Source organism: Drosophila bipectinata, chromosome XL (assembly GCF_030179905.1).
Source record: "Drosophila bipectinata strain 14024-0381.07 chromosome XL, DbipHiC1v2, whole genome shotgun sequence".
NCBI classification, from domain to species: domain Eukaryota; kingdom Metazoa; phylum Arthropoda; class Insecta; order Diptera; family Drosophilidae; genus Drosophila; species Drosophila bipectinata.
Window position 1 is genome coordinate 14,795,730 of NC_091734.1, and position 20,235 is coordinate 14,815,964.

At 41.9% G+C, this 20,235-nt stretch overlaps 2 protein-coding genes across 4 annotated transcripts; one reads left to right on the forward strand and one right to left on the reverse strand.

Annotated features, from left to right (window-relative positions):
• Positions 1–327: 327 nt before the first annotated feature.
• Positions 328–10,259, reverse strand: LOC138926024 (uncharacterized). Of its 2 annotated transcripts, XM_070278284.1 has the most exons (4): positions 10,052–10,259; positions 8,294–8,467; positions 3,429–3,522; positions 328–1,912 (listed from the first exon to the last, which is right to left on the reverse strand). In XM_070278284.1, the coding sequence occupies exon 4, from the start codon at positions 1,888–1,890 to the stop codon at positions 421–423; it is 1,470 nt and encodes a 489-aa protein (XP_070134385.1). In that variant the 5' UTR covers positions 1,891–1,912; positions 3,429–3,522; positions 8,294–8,467; positions 10,052–10,259; the 3' UTR covers positions 328–420. The 2 variants fall into 2 exon arrangements, with proteins under 2 accessions (XP_070134385.1, XP_070134391.1); XM_070278290.1 differs by lacking the exon at positions 8,294–8,467.
• Positions 10,260–17,587: 7,328 nt separating this feature from the next.
• Inx6 (Innexin 6) lies at positions 17,588–19,685 on the forward strand. 2 transcript variants are annotated; one of them, XM_017245246.3, is made up of 2 exons: positions 17,588–18,449; positions 18,881–19,685. In XM_017245246.3, exons 1-2 carry the CDS (start codon positions 17,775–17,777, stop codon positions 19,616–19,618), a joined length of 1,413 nt encoding a protein of 470 aa, XP_017100735.2. In that variant the 5' UTR covers positions 17,588–17,774; the 3' UTR covers positions 19,619–19,685. The 2 variants fall into 2 exon arrangements, with proteins under 2 accessions (XP_017100735.2, XP_070134132.1); XM_070278031.1 differs by having other exon boundaries at positions 17,603–17,695.
• The last annotated feature ends 550 nt before the right edge of the window (positions 19,686–20,235 follow it).

Genomic DNA, 20,235 nt, shown 5'->3' on the forward strand with positions numbered 1-20,235 from the left:
TCTGCAACGCAGTGAAGGAGACCCTATAAAGTATAAGTATTCTTGATCAGCTTTTGAAAACCAATTTCAGAGTACGAATTACCGGCAGCGAGATCTCTATGGTAACCAATGGTCGTTGTTGGCTTTTATCAATAAATTTAAAGTGAGAGTGGGGCTATTTTACCTTATATGGGCTGTGATCGTGCCGGCTTTTTTATATGTTTTTATGTGTTTTATGTTTTTTTTTATAGTTCTTATAAACTGAGTGCAATATTTTAATTTCATAAATTTAAAATTTATATTTATTTGTATATATATATATATATTATTTATATAAAGGTACATGGTTCAAAGGTTAAAGGCCTAAATTTTCCTGTGGAGCTATGTCGCTATGCCTGTCGTCGGTGCAGTCGCATTTTGCGATGTATCCCGGGTCCTTCCTCAGTATTCGAAGGGTTGCGTCGGTGTATTCGGGCATGAGTAGCAGCGCCTGGCCGGAATGGGGTGTGGTATCTCCGGGCTGCGTTCGAGGTACCGCCTCAACGCCTCCAGTGGGACATTCCCGTTCCGTATGTCAGGAATGGAGTCCCGGTCCCACTCGGCCACCCAAGAGTCCTCCATAATCCCTACCGGTGTTCGCTCCCCGGACGAGGGACTGTACCAACCTGCTTCCATATGTGGGGAGCTGGGAGGAGTCGATTCGTCGCCAGATTCTACACCTGCGTGAGGGTTCTCCGCTTCGTCGTCGCCGCTTTCCTCCTCTTCTCCGTAGGCCTCCTCTTCTAGCTCCATGTCTTCTACTCCACTCTCCTCGGAGGTGGATTGGTAGTCCATGGGGTCCAGCCCCGCGATCCACCTCTCGTTTGCTGCAGCGACCGCTGCTCGTCGCTGCTCCTCCGGTCTCGCTTCGTGGAACTGCCAGTTTATTACCCCGTCTGACTCCTCGGATGAGGCAGATAGCGATGGGGTCTCCGCTCGTACCTCCTCGCGGTCTTGCTCCGGTGAAGATACGTATTCGTCCGATTCGTCGTAGTATGAGTAAATGGTCGGGGCTACCACCCGCGCCTCCTCTCGGCATTGCTCCAGATGTCCGGGTGCGAAAGAATGCCTGTCCTGCGTGTCCAGCCATGCGCTGACCAGCTGGCATGACCCGGGGACGGGGACCCGGGACGAGCGGGCCGTGGTCACTTTTGTCGGCGACTCCTCTCCGTCCGATCTGACTGGGCTGAGTCCCCGTTCCATCACGCTGCGCGTCAATCTGCGCGGGTATGGCTCAGTCGAAACAGAGTCTTGATCTCCTATTTCGTAAGTAGGTGGCGGGGCGTTTCCACATGTTTCCGGCACGAATGGCATAATAAGGGGGTTCCATTGTGATGTCGGGGAGATGATCGGTGACTCTAACACTGAGTCTGGTGTTATACGTCCAGGTGGGCTTGCGATACCCAGCGGGTCGTATTCCCGGGGTTCCTCGTCGCTTCCAGACTCGAAATCTATCGGATTGTATTGTGTGGGTATCTCGTCGCTGCTAAACTCGATACCTCTCGGGTTGTGTTCTACCGATTGCTCCTCGCTGCTGGACTGGTCCCCCATGGGGTTATATGCTCTTTTCTCCTCGTCGCTGCTGGAATCGATAATAATTGGGTTGTATTCCCCAGACCCGTCGCTGCTGGAATCGATAACAATTGGGTTGTATTCGCTGCTGGAATCGATAAAAATCACGCTGTGTTCCCCGGATTCGCTTGATTCCTCACTGCTTGAATCAATAACAATTGTGTTGTGTTCTAGGGATTCATGGTCGCTGCTGGACTGGTCCCCCATGGGATTGTGTTCGCTGGATGAATCTTCGGTGCTTGACTCGTCGCCCATCGCGTTGTATTCTCTCAATGACTTATCGCTGCCAGACTCTTCCATCTCGTTGCTTCTTCTGTTGCTTCTACAATTGGGTTCTTAAGATTAGCTTATTGTAATTTTTTATAAACGAAAGGCCCTGGGTGCGAGAGTTCCTATTGCTCTGACTAATGCTAATACAATGTGCCTTACAATTACCATGGTGACTGGTAAACTTACGTCTGATCAATGCTACTACCTTCTGAGTGCTCTTGGTCCATGGCTTCGGGCTTTGATAGTTGCATACTGGTCCAGAAACAGCGATGATCCGCCGCAGTGCCTTCCGGGTCCCCATGTGGCCCGCTAAGGAATGATCGTGGCTTTCTTTTAATATTTTCGATGGAGTTCAGCCATTTGAGGGCGAAATGATCTGTAATAACGTCAAATTTATATCCTTGAGATAACAGCGTATGGCCAAGTATGGCCAAAACAATGGCCAGATCGAAGTGCATTGGTGCTCGAAGTTTGGACACGCTATCACAGAAGCTGCGGTCAATTGTGCCTCTCGAGTTCATTTTACTGCTTTTCGTACCAAGCGAGACATGGGTTGGACAATGGACAATGGCTACCGTGAAGGTACCGCCTAGCACTCCTAGCCACGCCTAGCCAGTATCCATTTTTCAGATCCGAAGCCGCTCCCGGATATGGTTGATTCGTGGAACCGGGTAGGCGTCCGGGACAAAGTTTGCGTTTAACTCGTAGTAGTTAATCCACTTGGTCGTTGATAATCTGCTGCATGGCTGGGTTCTTAGGGAAGTAGCGTTATTTCAGTGGTTCGTTAAGTCGAAGGGTGATCAAATGCTTGGCGGTGTGGATCGATGAGCCTTTCGAATTGTTTGAGTTCCTCTTCTAGGAGTGGGTCTTCGATGACTCTGTAGGGTACCTTGCGAGGATGTGGCTGGGCTTGCTTCGTCGTTGCTCTGCTGCGCTGTATGACTATGATCTCTCCTTTCTTCTATGACGTCGAAAAGGAGCCATAGCGACCATGGGTGCGTTCAGTGGTATCGTGGCGGTGCGGGTAGGGATAGGATAGGATAGGATATCTTGAATCCCGCATCGAAAGTCGATGCCTAAAATTATCTCGTCCAAAATGTTGGGCATGACCAGCGAGGCCATGTGAGCCGTCTCCTTGATAAGCTGATTGACACTTCCAGTGCCAGGGAGATTCTCGTTAGACCGTATTTCTCACACGAATCTAGGTGACTGGCGACATCTTCCTTCCGGGAAGTCCTTGCTCTCGACTCTGATTCGTGCTATGATCCTCCCGCCAGTCAAATAAAGCGGTGCGCCGAGGCTCCGAAGCTACGGGTGTTAGGTCCTGGCGTTGCGACGCAGCTCTTCCTCCAGGATACACATTTGTATGCGGCACGAAGAGGGCGTGTCGGCAGAGATAACCTTGAAAACGCCATGGGTCTTCGCCACGCAACGAAGACGTTATTTTTTTTTCTTCTATGTTTCACCTGTTTGTCTGATTTCCTGTTATCCTATTACTATCTACGCTGATGGTTATTTCCCCACTCCCTCTCTCTGTTTCTCGCACCCGTTGTTAGTAAAACACCTACCTCGGCTTCGGTTTTTCCTTTTCTCTGGTCGCTGTAGGGTGGGCCTATACTAAATACCCAGTCGGAGTCCTTTGCTATTGGAGTTTTTTGATATCTATTTGTAAGAGGAGGGGTGATATTTTATATATTAGTTTATATTTATTAATTATTATTAATATAATGTTAGTGATTCGCATCTAAGAAAAATAAAGAAAAAACCTTCACTCCCCGCTCGATCCACAATGATCCCCTGTGGGTTCATTGACCTGTTGTAAGTGGCATGGATGAGAAATAGGGGTAAGCTAATTTTAAGTTAACATTTAATTTCAAGCATCGGAAAAATACGAGAAATACCCCTTTAATATCCGAGTTTCACCCACTAACGTAATTTGTAACATTTTTGTTCTTATGAAACCCATGTTAAATGCGAGGAGAAAATTTCCTAATGGCAAATCAACGTAAAAAGTTAAAATTATATATTTTTTTGTGCGAATTTTCTTATTTTTTCACAGCGCAGCCGTTAGTGAGTTTTTTGCGTGAACATACCATATAATATTATTGGTTTCTTTACGTAATTTGTCGGTGGCGTCTTGCTATTAAATAGGGATCGTGGAAGAACTTTTAAATGATTCGGAAAGGCCATGAACGAGGTAGGATGGGCACTGTAAGCTCCAACAACAGCAAAGATAGCACTCTAATGTTTCCATCATGGGTCTAAGCTGATGGTATTGCTGATGGCTACGCTGACCTGTATTGCTGGCTTTGCAACAACTGCTGCATATTAAATGAAGGTGGACACAATGGGCGGATAAATGATCTTTTCAATTAGAAGATTGGCTTGACGTGGTCTTCCAACGCTTGCAGGGAAATCGAGAAAAATTCCTAACAATAACCTGCTGACTGCTTATTTATCTCAATGATGGATCTTTAAGATCGAAGTCTTCTTGTGGTGTTGAAACAATCTCCTCTTACTTAACTGCTCAAAGTGCATGGTGCCGCCTCACATCGTCTCGTACTCACGTGGGATTAACGTCCTAGATTCTGTTTTCTTAATCAACGGTCTTGGAGTCCTTTTTGACAAAAGGTCGTTCTAGCTTTGCTAGTGTTCAGGGGTGTGCTAGCTTCCATCAAACGTTGATCAATAGAATTTGATGATCCTTTCACAACTAAGACTCTGTATGTCTCTTTGGTTCGTTCTATCTTCGAATATTTTGTTCACCAAAACAGGATTAAAACTGTCCAAAAGCAGTTTCTGTTATTTGCATTGAAAAATTTAAGCTGGGATGCTGTCACTAGTCTTCCATCGTTCGTTGCCGGTTAAAACTATTAAACCTACCTCCATTACAAGAGCGCCGTACTTGTGCTGGGGCTATGCTACTTCATATGATTATTCTTGGACGGGTGGACTCAAAATTACTTCTGGAAAAATGAATTTTTTCTTTCCTAATAGGGTAACTAGATCCTTCCGACCCTTTGGTTACCAATTTGTAATTCTAATTTACCCTCATTTATTATTATTCCCATATATATTCCCATTTATTATCCCCTGAACTATCTCTAGATGTAATCAATTTTTTTAAATTATAATAACCTAGTAGACCATTGTTAAAAATAATTAAATAAATAAAAATAAATAAATATGGTTGGACTCTAAAGGTGGACTACTTGATTGGAATGGTACATCCGTGACTGGGGTATACACGGTGATCTTGGCATACCTTTTGTGGGGGTACTCCCGGCGCCAATCTTCAGACTGATAATAAACCCTATCATCCTGGCTAGGGGACCTGGGAAGAGACTTACAAGCGGCCAGAAGACAATAAGTTGCAAGAAACTGGGTTTCCCCAAATTTAGAACAAGGGAAAAAAGGACCATTAAGAAATGGGATTGTTTAAAAAAATATTTCATTTGTTAAGGTTTTTTTTTTTTGGCACAACATAAACATAAACTGGCCTTAGAAATAGTCCAACTTTAGAATGAGGTTTAAAATAGCCATTAATTTTCACTAAATTGTGTTTAAAGAGTCGTATTTAATTAAACAAAAGTATTTAAGCTATTATAGGTTCAATATGTGACCTACTATTTTGTTAATTAAGTACCTGGTAGCTTCTCTAATTCCAAAACTATGAAATCAAGCATAAAGCATTCCCTGCTGCCATTGTGTGATGCACTGGCCTTAAAAGCCACATCAATTAGGAAAATGAATGCACAGCCTTGTTAATTCGCACGAAATCAAGGCAAATTTAACAAAGTTTAACCAAATTGGGCATCAAATAATCGGAGCCCGGGCCGAAACTTAACCGAGCCAGAATGCTCGCTGGCCATATTTATGCGGAAAAGTAAACCGATGGCCCAGCACCACGAATATACGTATATTAGAGTACATGGGTGGAGTTACAGGGCAGCGTGGAGTGCGGCAAGAGGAGCAGTCATAACAGGGCTGGGGCAACTGTCGAACTGTGGAAAAGTGGCAAGTGGCAACTGGCAACTGGCAACTGGCAACTGGCGAATGGCGAATGGCCCGGTAATAGGATTATGCCATGGGCTCCATCAAAGCCAAAACAACCGCAACCACGCATAATTGTTCAATTTATTTATTTAAGCACGAAATGCGTAGCCATATAGCCTCACATAACATACAATGCATACACACACACACACACACACCCACACTCATACCAATACATATGCAAAAAGGAGTGTAGATCCTGGACATTCATCCTTTTTCGGCCAACATCCTTTCAGCCCTTTCGCCCATCCACCCCCGCCATCCACACGGACAGCAAACGTTTTTCGGTTTTTGTGGTCAATGAAAAATCGCTTTAAATAATGAATTTCATTTAAATAAATATTTAAAATGCTGTCAGCGAACTTTTATGGGCTCCCCCCAGTTTTTTGTCTTTCGTTTTTAACTCTTTTTTTTTTTTTATTTAAATTGAGACATAGGTGGTCTATTATGTTGGCAAAAGATCAGCACCTGGTCAGAATTGATTGTTGGCAAAAAACCAAACAAATAACTTGGACGACATTAGCGCAAAAAATTTGATGCATTTCACGGTGGGGCTGCAAATAATTTGCTTTGTAGTTTCAATTAATTATGGACGTAAAATAATTCAAAGGAGTTGAAAAAAAGGCGCTAACTAAAAGTTTTCTAAAAAATATAATATGTTTTTTTAGTTAATTCGGGTTTTAGGAAGTCATAAGATTTATCTGTAAACCTTTATATGCCAAAAGATAGGGGACCTTGTAGCCAAGTTCCTCATATATCTTTCTTCATTTTTGAGGCAAGTTCGAGGTGTTTTATAGTTTTTTTATAGTTCTTGAAATAGAAAATAATTCAAGAGATATATTTAAATAATTATGTGCCTAAAAGTAACTCTTCTTTAATGCCAAATTGTAAAATAGAGAGGAGGATATATAGTTCCCTTTATTAATTTCATTTTCTTGGCAATCATAATTCAATCTTGTACTCGCCTTATGGCCAAATCATCAGAGGGGCCAGTGGTAACTGGTAGACACGAGAAATTATAATTACAAATAATTTTGCAGCACTTGTATATAAAAGTATATATGTATGAGGAGGTAGAGATGGGTATGTACAGCGTCCGACTATGGGCCAGGGACTAATTAGTCTCTCGAGCGTGTTCTCTGATTCCCGATTTCTGATTATTGTAAATCTCTGGTCACGCACAAACGAAACAATTCATAAATTTAATTTTTCGTGCAATGGAGTGGATTCACAGGATGGAGTGGAGAGATCAAGGATGCAGGGACTTGGTCATGGACATGGAGGACATGGAGGAGGTCCTGCCACTCGACACGTTTCAACCAAACGAATTCCCACAATAAACATTTGCACGGCGAGGATGATAATGTTGTTGTTGATGACGATGTAGTTGTAGCAACCACCCACTCCTGTTCACCCACTTACACCCACTTTCCCCCCACTGATGATGATGACTATGATGATGATGATGATGATGAGAAGGACGATGTGGGTAATGACGCTGATGACGACACACCGCTGGGAATTATTTGTATATGCAGTCATGTAGCATCGATTAATCATTTTATTATTATTGCCATTCGCTGGCATTCCCATAGCTCGTGATCCTCATACATACGAGTTTTTGAAAAGTTTCATTTCCCCCACCACCTCCCAGCCCAGGGTGAGGGCACTCTGTACATAGAGGTGTCCATAATCGCTCTGGGCAGAGTGCTCCTCTTAATTGATAGCTTCGCAAATCAGATAAATAACAGGAATACTCCACAGGCCCAACAACAGCATTATTTACACCTAAATTGAATCAGTATCGCCAAGCATTTAATATTCTCTTAACTAACATCACAAATCAAGCCACATCATTTTAAATAAATATTCAAATACCTAAATATCAAATTTAATAAATTTGTTCTTGTTTAGGACGACAAGGAAACCAAAACTTTGCAAACGAGACTGCCTGTTTTAATTCAGTTTACTCGCAAAGTTTTAAAGTTACAGCGTAACTCAGGGCTCTAATAAAGGTACTTAACATCCTTAGGACACCTTTAACAAACTATGATCAACGTGCTGTTAAACAATTTGATTAGACTTAATACCAATTAGGGTATAGGAGACCTCATTATCTCAAAAACTACTTGTAGTTTGTCCTAATCACAAATTTTACCGGTAAATTCAAGGCGTCTCCAAGAGAGTGCCTTGGAATGCGTCAGGGTTGAGCAAAGCGCCATCTCTTAAAAAACCAAATATTGTGTTACATTTAAGAAAAACATAAAAGGAAAGCTAACTTCGGGCGGAGCCTAGCAAAATACCGAGATCAGAAAAACTCCAATTCTCTCAGCTTGGAAGGGATTAAACCCAATAATAAAATAGTTGGACTACTTACAGCAGTTAACTTTCCAGCCTTGTTCGAATTGTCACGTCATCCGGAGCGCCTCTCGCTGATGGAAAACTATCTAATGTCTTTCTCGCTGATAAAGCCTTCTTTTACAGCGCAGGATTTGTAATGTGAGAAAACAATAGCACGCTTTTATGATGATAGTATTCAATTCGATGATAGCTAATGATTAGTATTAAATAGTATTATTATTATTATATAATTATATTATTAGTATTAGTATTAGTAATTAATTATTATTAATTAGTAAATAGATGATTATTATTTATTTTATCAAAATTTTTCGAGCTTTATAAAGCCTTGTTTCTTGTTCTTGTTGGCTTCTACTGATTGAGACTGGTAACGAATAGAGATGATACTATCTATTCGTTATTGGTTCGTTGGTTCGATATCTATTCAACTAAATATCGGTGTTCTGGAGTACTGCTACCATCCGTCGTCTCGTTGTGGCGCTAATATATTTAGCGGTAGTTGTACTGTAGACGCTAACACCTACATATACCTATTGTATCGTACATATACTCAAATACGTTCAAAGATAAACAAACATGGATGTGTTTCAACAAAGGCTCGTTGGGAAAATTATAAAGAAGTAACGAGAACGATTGGGCGAGAACGAGTGATAAACCACTGCAACCTTTTTCACATGCAATCGTCAGAGTGAGAGCGAAACAAGTGGCGAGTTCAAACAATAAAGCGAGATAGCAGTTTGCTTTGTAGCTTCATCTCGCTCAGAGAGAACGATTGTTGTGTAGCTTTCTGTGATTTAATTACTTCCTTTTTTAATTTGTTGTCACAAAATTTGGTCAACGCTTCTTCAACCGACAACTAGTTTTATTAAAATGTAGTCAAAAGTAGAAACTTTTGATTAAGGGGGTGCACACCACATTTTTGCAGTGTTGCAATTAAAGCAAACAAATTTTCTTCCCTTCAAAAAAATCAGGACGAACTTAAAATAACTCAAAAGCTCTAACTCTGCCATCTTCTCGATTTACGCATCGCTTCTCGCTCACTCTGACATCAGGCATTTAACTCTCTGACATAACACAAGAGCTAATTACATTAAAATTATGTGTTTTAAAAGGCCCATATAAAAGAATCACCCAATCTAAGCTATCTAAACTACCATATAACGTACCCTAGTGGAAAAAAGACTTCAACCTTTTAAACAACAGAAATCGAACAGCAAACATCAAACATTAAATTTTCTACAGCCCTTAGTATCCTAAAAGGTTGAATAAATAAAAAAATAGGCACAATAGATATAGAAGAAAGTGTTTGATGTCGATAGATTTAAAACTGAGGGACAAATTGGCACAGAAATAGAAATTGGCACCTTTCTTTTCTTATGGGTTACACTTTCCTAAAGTAAGAGGGGAAGGGAAACTACAGTGACTGGAAGAGGCGTATCATGTAGACTCCGTACTGCTCATTATTGGCCATCAGAGCCCGGAGGCTGATCAGGTTGAAAGCCTCGGCGGTGGCGTGGGAACAGGAGGATATTTTCCATGTGCCGGCATCCGCATCCGTGGGCAATACATATATAGTTGCCCGTGGTCCAGCAGAAGGACTGCACATACTAATGTGCTTTTCGGAGCTGATGCAGAGAATCGGTTTGAAGGCCGAAATATTGTTTGGCCGACAACAGAAAGGTGCAGGTCAACAGTCAAAAGAAAATGGGGCACTTGGAGTGGAGGATAATTCAAGATGTCTAATGTTCAGGTTTTCTTTAGCAAATCCACTTACCTGATTTTTTTCAGTTCCTTCAGCTTACTTGCACCTTTTCCTTGCTTTGCAGAAACACGAGTGTCCGATTTGACAGGGAGACTTTGCCATGGTTGCCATGGTCACTATGGTGTAAGGGTTACCAGATTCTTATTAAAAAACCGTGAACCTTAATTATGCAACACTATGCTCCAATCGGAAGGTGTAAAGTTCGACATTTTGTGTGTTCACAACACTAAGCACTAACACTATTCACAACACATAATATGTTGTTTTTACAGCACTAAGGAATAATTTTTATTTAATATTTTCATTAATAGAATTTGTATTTTAATTTTGCATTTAATATTTTCATTAAAAGAAATTGTTTTTTTAATATTTTATTTTTTGTTTGTTCGAAGTCTCTAACGCGAAGAATCGAAAATTATCGAAATTCCTTCCAGGGAACTATGGGCCGAAACGCCGTTTTTTTTTTTGTATAAACTCTAATTTTAGAGATACTGGCCTCAAAGTGCACATATAGTATGGTTAAACTATTTTTTTCGAATTTCGAATTTTGTTGTTTAGGTAATTTGACCACTTCATAAGTTTATCAAGAGTGGGCCATATTTCAATTTTTACTTACTTCTTACAGAAAATTAAGTTTTTAATAAAAAGAACTAAAACGTTTACTTAATATGGTTCCATTAGTTATTAAATTAAAAGCAAACCTCTTTTTACTAGCTGCAAGTTGTGAATATTTTCCCGCTTTTTTAGGCTTAAACAAAACAAAACTGAACTGCTGACTTTCAAAGCGCCTAGAAAATTCTTTCCAACATTTTTTTTTTATCATTTGAGAATTAAAGATATCAAAAAGGAAGCAAAATTTAAAAAAAATTTGGGCTTTTGGACCATAATGCAGAGGTCGCCGGGTAAAGGATTAACAGACGCAGCTTCTTCTTTTCATCGATAATGAAAACAGCGCGGAATGTGAGGGGAATGCCATTAGCGTTAAGCTCATAAGAATAAGAATAGGTGGCTGCCATTGGGGCTCCGCAAGACTGGAAGATCGGCCGTGCATAAATTGTATAATAAAGAGGCCAGCATGTTGAACTTCAAAGCCAGTTCACGTTCGTCATCTGCAATAATATGAAAATTCTTTTTTTTTTTGTATTATCCATATTTTGTTTATTATTATTAATCTTCTGTTATTATAAAAAAAAAAAAACTTAAACTGATGAGTAATAGGATAATCGAAACTTCCAAGTTTGCCAAAGCTCTTTCCCCGATATCCCCGATGCATCCCTTGTGCGACTGAGCCGTATCGCAGGACAATGCTATTGGTTTGATGCCCCTCTTCAAGAAACCAAGGATCCAACACGAGCCAAATTCGTGGTGCATACGGGAGTTTAGTACACCGGATGGAAGAATAGGATCGCCCAGCTATCACCCATACATTCGTAAAAAAATATCTCATCCCCATTGGACTCGGCCCCAAACTCGGCCACTCCCCCCACATCATCATATCAACCCCATCAACAGACTTACCTGCAAAACTAACCCTATAATGGTTAAGTGGAGTTTGATCTCTCAGCTTAGTATAAAGTTGCTGAGACCCACTAGCTCTGGAAAATTCTATGCAAAAGGTATTATTATTTTATATTTTTTTTTTATTTTATTTTGTTTTTTTTTTTTGACAGGGGTAAATTGTATTTAAAACTGTCCCTGTTGGACAACCCTTAATTTTTTTCGAAACAAACTTGGCTTATAGCCAAGCACAATATTAGGGATAGAAACTAAAAGAAATTTGATGATTTAATTATAGCTAGGAATTAGACCAGGAGAGGTCCAGTGGGTGCGTCCTGTGCAGCCTTCTGCTCTGCTCTATGTTATCCAGGGGAGAGATGGCCAAGTTGTATTTGTATGCTACATCGCTGGACTCATCCTTCACCCATGGGAAACTAATCACCTAATTTATTGTGAGGTTGTCATGATAGTCTGGACCCCAGTGGCGACGCAAAGGGCTCGGTTTTCGAAAGTCCGGATAGTCCTGATGTTTGTCTTACTGGCTGGTCACCAAAGCTGCATCCAAACGCCCAAATTGGCCGTATGATTGCTTTATATATGAGGACTTTCGAAGAGGTCCGCAGTTTCGACCTTCTACCCATCAGCCAATAGTACGCCTTTAGTCTTTCCTCACACTGCCATCGCTTTTTGACTATGTGAGGCTTTCAAGTAACCCTCCTGTCTAGCGTGAAGCCCAGGTGCCTTGGGTTTCCTACCTGCGGGATGGGGGAGATGTTGAGGCGGACCGGTGGGCAAGTTTCCTGGACGCCGAGAAAATGTGGTAGTGGTGGATTTTTTGTTGTTTACTTCGATGTTCCACCATCTCTGTCAATCGCTGAGAAGGTATACATAGTTGCTCCTCCTTAACAGCAGCTCAGGAAGGAGGTGTTGGAGGAGCCACCTATGCGGCTGCCGTTATATTGCCGCTCGGCAAGACTGGGAGATCGGCCGTGTAGATGTTGTATAATAAAGGGTCCAGCAAGCTTCCATGGGGGACTCCGGCGCGGACCTCCCTAAGTCCGAAAGTAACCTCACCGCATCTTACCGCAAACATGCGGTCCTTTGTAAATGATTCCAAGAAGAGGTAGTGAGGTCGGGGCAGGCGTGTCTTCAGCTTGAGCAGGAGACCGGTGTGCTACACCCGGTCGAAGGCTTGTTTGCCGTACTTCTTGGTTTCAAAGGCGTCCAGGATATACTGCACTACTCTGCGGCATTGCTCTGAAGTTCCGTGGGACCGCCTGAATACAAACTGGTGATCGGGGATCAGACTAGCCTCGTCCAGTACCGGCAATGCCCTATTCAAAAATAGTCGTTCTAGGATTTTAGATGGTATCGACAGAAGACTAATCAGACGGTCAGAGGCAAGAATGGCATCACGTTTTCCGGGCTTAGGTATCATGGTTACCTGGCCACGTTTCCAGGTGGTCGGAATGTACCCAATTTGTTGTAAATCCTTATTAATAGTTTGATGCTTGGAGGTGGAGCAGTCCTAATGCAATTGTATTGATACAATCATAGCTCGGGGCCTTGTTCCGTTACTGGTGCAATTGGGACGTCATCTCGAGCGGGCTCTGCCAAGAGTCGGACTGTCTCTGTAACCTCTTCAGACGAGCAACGGTTGAACGGGGTTAACACGTTCTCAAGGTGTTCGGCGAACGCGTTGGCCCGGTACATCTCTGATCTTCACTAACTGCATGGCCTGGTTAGCTGGCCTGGTGGAATCCTCTTCAGAGGCCCTCTAATGTCTTTCGTGACGCGTCTCAGGTTGTTTTTTGGGTGACCCGGTTCCAGCTGTTCAGCGAAAAGTCGTCAAAAGCTTCCTTTCTAAGATTCGCCAGGAGTTCTGAGAGCCATTTAGAGACTCTATTAAGTGCAGTCTTTTATCTCGGGGTTCTGGAAAACATTCATACCCGCCTGAGTCGCCGCTTTTCCACCTTAAGAGCCGTGACATCCGGACTCCAAAAGTGTATGTCCCTGTCAGTGGCTCTCAGGCGGTTGGAGAGCCTTGCAGATTTTGTGCTGCCGCAGCTTGGATTTGTGCGGTTAGCTCCTCGACGGCCGCTTCTATCTGGTCGGGAAATTCCAGTATTGTGTTGGCGGTAAATTTCTTTACTTTATCATTGGACCAGTTGAACTACCGTCAACAAAATATATTATATATGTTTTTAGTTAAGTCCTCCATAAGTCCCTGTTCCCAGCGGTAATACCGCTAGGCTTTGCTACGCAGGGCCAGACTTATTTTCACTCCGCAGTGAGGAGGTCCATTGGGACCATGCCTGCGATGACGAGAGCTACGTCATCCGAGATAGTGCAGAGGCCCGAGCAAACCGTTAGGGCGCATAATCTATACGCGCTATGATCCTTCATAATCTATGAAGGAATAAACCTATATAAAGGTTTATTTCCTTCATGTACGACTTTGTTTTGGCTGTCTCCGCCAACACGGGGCCTGCGTTTAGCATCGTTGCGCTGCAGACGGTTTGGAGCAGTAATCTGCGTCCTTGCTTTGGGCCCCTACAGCTAAGCAAAATATTCCCCAGGGCTCTGGTCGAGCCTTACGATTGGCTTCTACGAAGTGCTCCCAGACGCTGAACCTCGTGTCCAGCGTTACTCCCAGGTACCTGATGGCCCTGGTTGATGTAACCGCGTATGTAACCTCCACCCGCTTCCTGCTTGACATCAGGATAGCCTCCGTCTTGTGGTGGGCTTGGCTTAGCCTTGCCTGGTCGAGCCAATCGATGACACTTTCAATTGCAGCATTGCAGGAATCCTCTACTTCCTGGATTGTCTTGGCGACAGCCACTACTGCTACTGCTCTTGGATGCCTGTGGTCGTTTCGTACCTGATAGTACGATCGCTAAGGTACGACCTTGTCACCTCCAAAATGCCAGTCGGCACTCAAAGATTATGCAGCGCCTTCACAATGACGTCCCTCCTGGCAGTGTTAAAGGCGTTCTTGGTGTCCAGTGTGGCGATCAGGCAGTATTCTTTGTTTCCGCCCGCCCATCTGGTCCCCTCGATTGCCTTGGCTGCGATCCTCCTTACCAGCGAAATTGCATCAACCGTAGAACGGTTTTCCGTAGGGGGAGAGATCTCCTGCGCAGATTACAGCCTCCTGGAGCCTCCGGCATATGCAGCGCTCTAGGGCTTTGTCGGCATGGCCTATTAGTCAGATCGACCCAAGGGACGACGGAGTCTCTGGCGGCTTTCCTGGTTTTGGTAGCAAGATCAGGCTTTGGATTTTCGGACAGAATCTTGGACACGAGGTTTGACCCCACTCCCAAAAGGGCGACCTGAGTTCCAGAGTAGCCTGGGCAGAGGGACTTATCCCAGATGGCCTCCTCCTGACCGCCCATTAGAGCTATGAACGCAAAGAGCCCAATTTGAGTCGTCGAATGGTCAATTCTTTAGCCGCGTGAGGTAGAAGAGCACGCAGATCAGGAGAACAAATGGAAGAAGATAATGAAAATGCGCGGGTTAGCATGGTTATGTGAATAACAATCGCAAGAGGCAGAATCATAGTTAGAAGAAGAAATATTGACCAACAACCCCAACAAGCATTCTAGTACAAGCATAAATGTTGTGGGATAACCACAAAGATTTAATTTTTTTTTTTTTTTTTTTTTTTTGTAATAGCAGGGTAATGTTTATTTAAAACTGTCCATTAGGGACAACCATTAAATTTTATCACGTAAACTTCACGTATAGATATTTTTAAATATTAATATGGTAGAAAAAAAAAAAATTAGAGTAGTAAGGGGAGGTCCAGCGGGTGTGTCCTTTTAAGTCTTCTGGGTTGCTCGCTGCTGATTTGATATAATGATTTGATATATAAGATTTAATGACTGATGATATATTGTATCGACATCGTACAAGATGTAACAATCCAACGTGGATTGCTATGGAGGATCTTTTGCGAATTTACCAATCAGTTATTTTGGTATGACATACCGCTGCCATTGAACATTAAAAATAATCCAGATGCAGTGTGCAACATAAAAAAAACAATCGTCTATAGGCATTGTGCTGAAAAAATTTAAAATAATTATTTGGTATGAATGCATTATCTTGAGGCATTGGATAGGACATTGTGGGATATAATAAAGAATGATAAACTATGTGGTGACTCTTTGTTACTCCTTTCAGGTGATTTCAGATTAAAAATCTGATTAATTAATTTTAAATGCTAATTAAATTAATGTTTTTTTAATATTGAACAATTACAACTAACGAAGAACATACGCGTTTAAATGCTTCGTGATCCATCCGCCGAAACTTTCTCTAAACAACTGTTAGTTATTGGCGTTGGGAAAGTATCTGTACAGTAAAATACTGGATGTACAAAATTGCAAACGGACATCTGCACATTTATCGACTCGCAAAATACTCTCATTGATCGCAGTTCCCAATTTACACACACAATATCAAAATCAAACCACCAAATTTACAAATTCAACTGCATCGTACCAATCTATTGATGCAGTTTGTGATTTCAACGAAACTGTGAATTATCCAATTAAGTTTTTAATGCCACCACACCATTTAAAATTGATGGTAGGAGCTCCGATTATTCTATATACTTCGTAGCTTGAACCCACCACGGCTGTGTAATGGTACACGATAAGTAATTAAGAAAATAATGAAAAATATCATTAGAGACATCATTTTGTATATGAAGTTTCCAGGCGAAAATGTGTTGTTGCCAATCCCTATGATTCCCACAGATTTGCCAATTTAATTCAAAAGAACTCCATTTCCAATTCGATTGGCATTCGCTATGATGATCAATAAGTCACAAGGACAAAGATTATCTTTAGGTGGCTTAGATTTGGAAACACCATGCTTTTCCCACGGACAACTATATGTGGCATGTTCTCGCGAAGGCAAACCATTCAGTTAATTTGTTCTGGGTAAAGACGGACTAACCAAGAATATTGTTCACTCCATTGTTCTGAGAGAATAATCTTTCTTTTTTTCTAACAAAATGTTTATTAACCAAAAAAAAATTATACTTAAATTATTTGCAACGCTGTCGATTATAAGTCCTACCTCACACATTACTAGTAAATACATAGGTATTTTTATTGAACTAAAAAAATATTTTCTAGAAAAAAAGGGGCAAAACAACGATTGCTGGGGTGAGCTAGTAATCCATAATAAAATCCCAAATCCCAGGAAATCACAAATTTTAAAGTTTTTATGTTTTTTTGTTTTATTATACCCGGTATTTGTACAAGGGTGTAATGAAGTCGTGTGTTTAAGCCTAAGTTGTTTTTTTTATAACATAAGAATAATTAATAATAATAAACAAAATATAATACAAAAAAAAAAGAATTACCATATTATTGCCGACTACAAACGTGAACTGGCTTTGAATTTTAACATGCTGAGCAAGGATGATCTTAAGCTAATGGCATTCCCCTCCCATTCAGTGCTGTTATCAATGAATCATTATCAATGAAAAGAAGAAGCTGCGCCAGTTGATCCTTTACCCGGCGACCCCTGGAAGGAATTTAGATGTAATTCTTCGCCTTATTGACTCTTTAGTAGACACAAACTTAAAAAAAAAAATTAAAATACAAACTCTTTTAATGGAAATATTAAGACAAACGCAGCAGTCTAAAGGATTTGGATAAGAAGGGTCCAACTCACAAAAAAATAAAACAAAATTTTTGAGAAAAAAAACAATGCTAAAATTTTAAAAATAATTAGAATAGTGTGGAACACTCACCTCCTTGATTTTCTGACTTCTCATAGTGTTTTAAAAAACAAGATATTATTAGTGCTTAGTGTTGTGAACACACAAAATGTCGAACTTTACACCTTCCGACTGGAGCATAGTGTTGCATAATTAAGGCCTTTTAAAAGAAAAACCTTAAAAACGTGGGAAAATCAATTTGAAAAAATCTATGTTCATCTGTTATACAAATTGTTTTAAAAAAATAAAGTTACCTATAAGAAACTATAAGAGCAAAAAGATAAACGGCTTTTTAATAAAAACCTGGCAACCCTTACACCCTAGTGACAACCATGGCCAAGTCTCCCTGTCAAATCTGACACTTGTGTTTCTACAAAGCAAGAAAAAGTAGAAAGTAAGCTGAAAGAACTGAAAATATTGAGGTAAGTGGCTTTGCTAAAGAAAACCTGGACATTAGACGTCGCGGCTTATCCTTTGGAGTTACTGGGATTCTTCTGAACCATGTACGCCGCCGTAAAGCCTCTCTCCAAGTACCTCCGCCTGAAGACAGTGCGGATCTACGACCCTATTTTCACCCTCCACTCCAAGTGCACCATTGTCATACTGTTGACCTGCACTTTCCTGTTGTCGGCCAAGCAATATTTCGGAGAACCGATCCTCTGCATCAGCTCCGAAAAGCACATTGAGTATGTGCAGTCCTACTGCTGGACCATGGGCACCTATATCCTGCCCACGGATGCGGATGCCGGCAGTGGCAGCACATGGGACATATCCTCCTATTCCCACGCCACCGCCGAGGCTTTCAACCTGACCAGTCTCCGCGCTCTGGTGGCCAATAATGAACAGTACGCCCGGGTGATATCCATTGCCGAGGGCGTTGGCCCCGAAACCAGGGGCGTCACCAAGCGGATGTACCTTCGCTACTATCAATGGGTCTTCATGATCCTCCTCTTCCAGTCCCTATTGTTCTACTTTCCCTCGTACTTGTGGAAAGTCTGGGAGGGTCAGAGGATGGAGCAGCTTTGCTGTGAGGTGGGCGACGCCATCATCCTGGAGGATACCTACCAGACAAGACTCCAGATGTTGACCAAGTATTTCCGGGCCCCGTTTTCTGCCATCCATTGCTGCTATTCTATCAAGTATGCCTTCTGTGAGTTCCTCAACCTACTAATCAGTGTAAGTTTTTAATTTTATTTTATTTGTTTGATTTTCTTTATTTTTCTTCGATTATTGTAGAGGTTTGGCCCAAACAAAAAGTCTTTTAGTTTCGTTTAAGAATATGTGTTGTAAAAATTCATTTATAGATATTAGGGTGTTCTTTATATAAATCGTATATGTCCTTTAGTTTAGACGGCTAGTTCTTATGGAATTTCCATGGAAGTGTGTGTCCAAAGTCTCTTTAAAGTCATAAAAACAGTGTATAAATTAGAATTTAGAACCTTAGGTTGTCCCTTATAGAATCATATATAAATAAAATGCATTCTCGTAGAAAATATAACATCACATATAATTGTTACCTAAGAAACATGTATGTTAACATCTAAATACAGTCCCAATTTTATCAATTTTGTATAAATTTTTATTTCTTTCATTTATTATCCTTGCAGATCCTCAACTTCTGGCTAATGGATGTGGTTTTCAATGGCTTCTGGCACAAGTACATACACGCCTTGGCTGCCATTCCAGTTTATGATTGGAACCTTTGGAATCTGATGACATCCCGGGTCTTCCCAAAAGTGGCCAAGTGTGAAATGTTCATTTACGGACCGAGTGGCACTCCGAACGTGCTCGACATCCTGTGTGTCCTGCCGCTGAATATTCTCAATGAGAAAATATTCGCTGTCCTGTACATTTGGTTTCTGTTTATCGCCATGTTAGCTGCAATTAATATTTTCTATCGTTTGGTCTTATGTTGTTGCTCCGAACTCCGGCTCCAGTTGCTCCGAACGCACCTGAGGGGCATGCCAAAGTCCCATGTGCGCGAAGTCCTTTCTACCACCGGCTACGGCGACTGGTTTGTCCTCATGAGTGTCAGCATTAATGTGAATCCCTCGCTGTTTAGGGAGCTCCTGGAGCAGCTGTACACCGAGCAGAAGCAATCTCGCTCCGGAAAGCGGCACTCGACGAGCCCCCAACCCACTTCCCAGGCCAAGACGGAGAGGACTCCCAGCAACAATCGCAGCACAGCCGACAACGATCCCCTGGCCATCGACCATCATTCCATCGGAACCGTGAGCAATAGACTTCGAGATGGGCTCCAGCCCACTGCTCCGACCTTAAACCTAATGGCCCCCAACGATGAGATCATCAGTATGGATCGTTTCTACCAAGAGAGTGAGGCCTGAGCTGGGCTCCATTCTTTTGGGTTCATATTGGTTTTTATTATTTTTCTTACAAATAAAGTCCAGATATTGAAATAAAGATTACTTATTGCATTAAAATAGGGGAGAACAGAAGGGAATGTGGTTGATGCAATTGATACACTACAGGGTAGTACACCATCGGGTATATCGCTAGGAGCTATCCAGTCGGAATGGACGATGCACCCTCGATGAGCTTAGTGCAAGTAGTACTGCGGCTAAGCCTGAATCCCTGTTGAAAGCTATGCAAGACTCGACTAGTTCGAAGAAATCTGTGACTAATTCCAAAACTCAAGGCTGCGTTATTAAGTTCGACCAATACAGAGGCAGAAGCTCTAGCGCAGTACCAGATGCCAAACCCCATGGTAATGGTCACATAAATAACAACAAGTGTCTCCCTTCGGAGATTTCCCAGAACACTCACAAGGAAAAGGAAGTCCTTCAAATTAAAGAGAAAAAGATGAAAAAGAAAAGTCTTTTAAGACCCCAATGTGTGCCGCTCGCCAGTAAACTTCTTAGGTGACCGCTCAAGCACGAGGAATATGAGGAAGTCCTAGCGAAGAAAATGGTTTCCATACATATTGGATTATCAAGGGAAAAGT

Coding starts and splice junctions, on each gene's coding strand:
- LOC138926024 (XM_070278290.1), bottom strand. CDS start 1,890: ATGGAAGAGTCTGGCAGCGATAAGTCATTGAGAGAATACAACGCGATG.
- Inx6 (XM_017245246.3), top strand. CDS start 17,775: ATGTACGCCGCCGTAAAGCCTCTCTCCAAGTACCTCCGCCTGAAGACA. Junction 18,450..18,880: donor TCCTCAACCTACTAATCAGT/GTAAGTTTTTAA, acceptor TTATCCTTGCAG/ATCCTCAACTTCTGGCTAAT.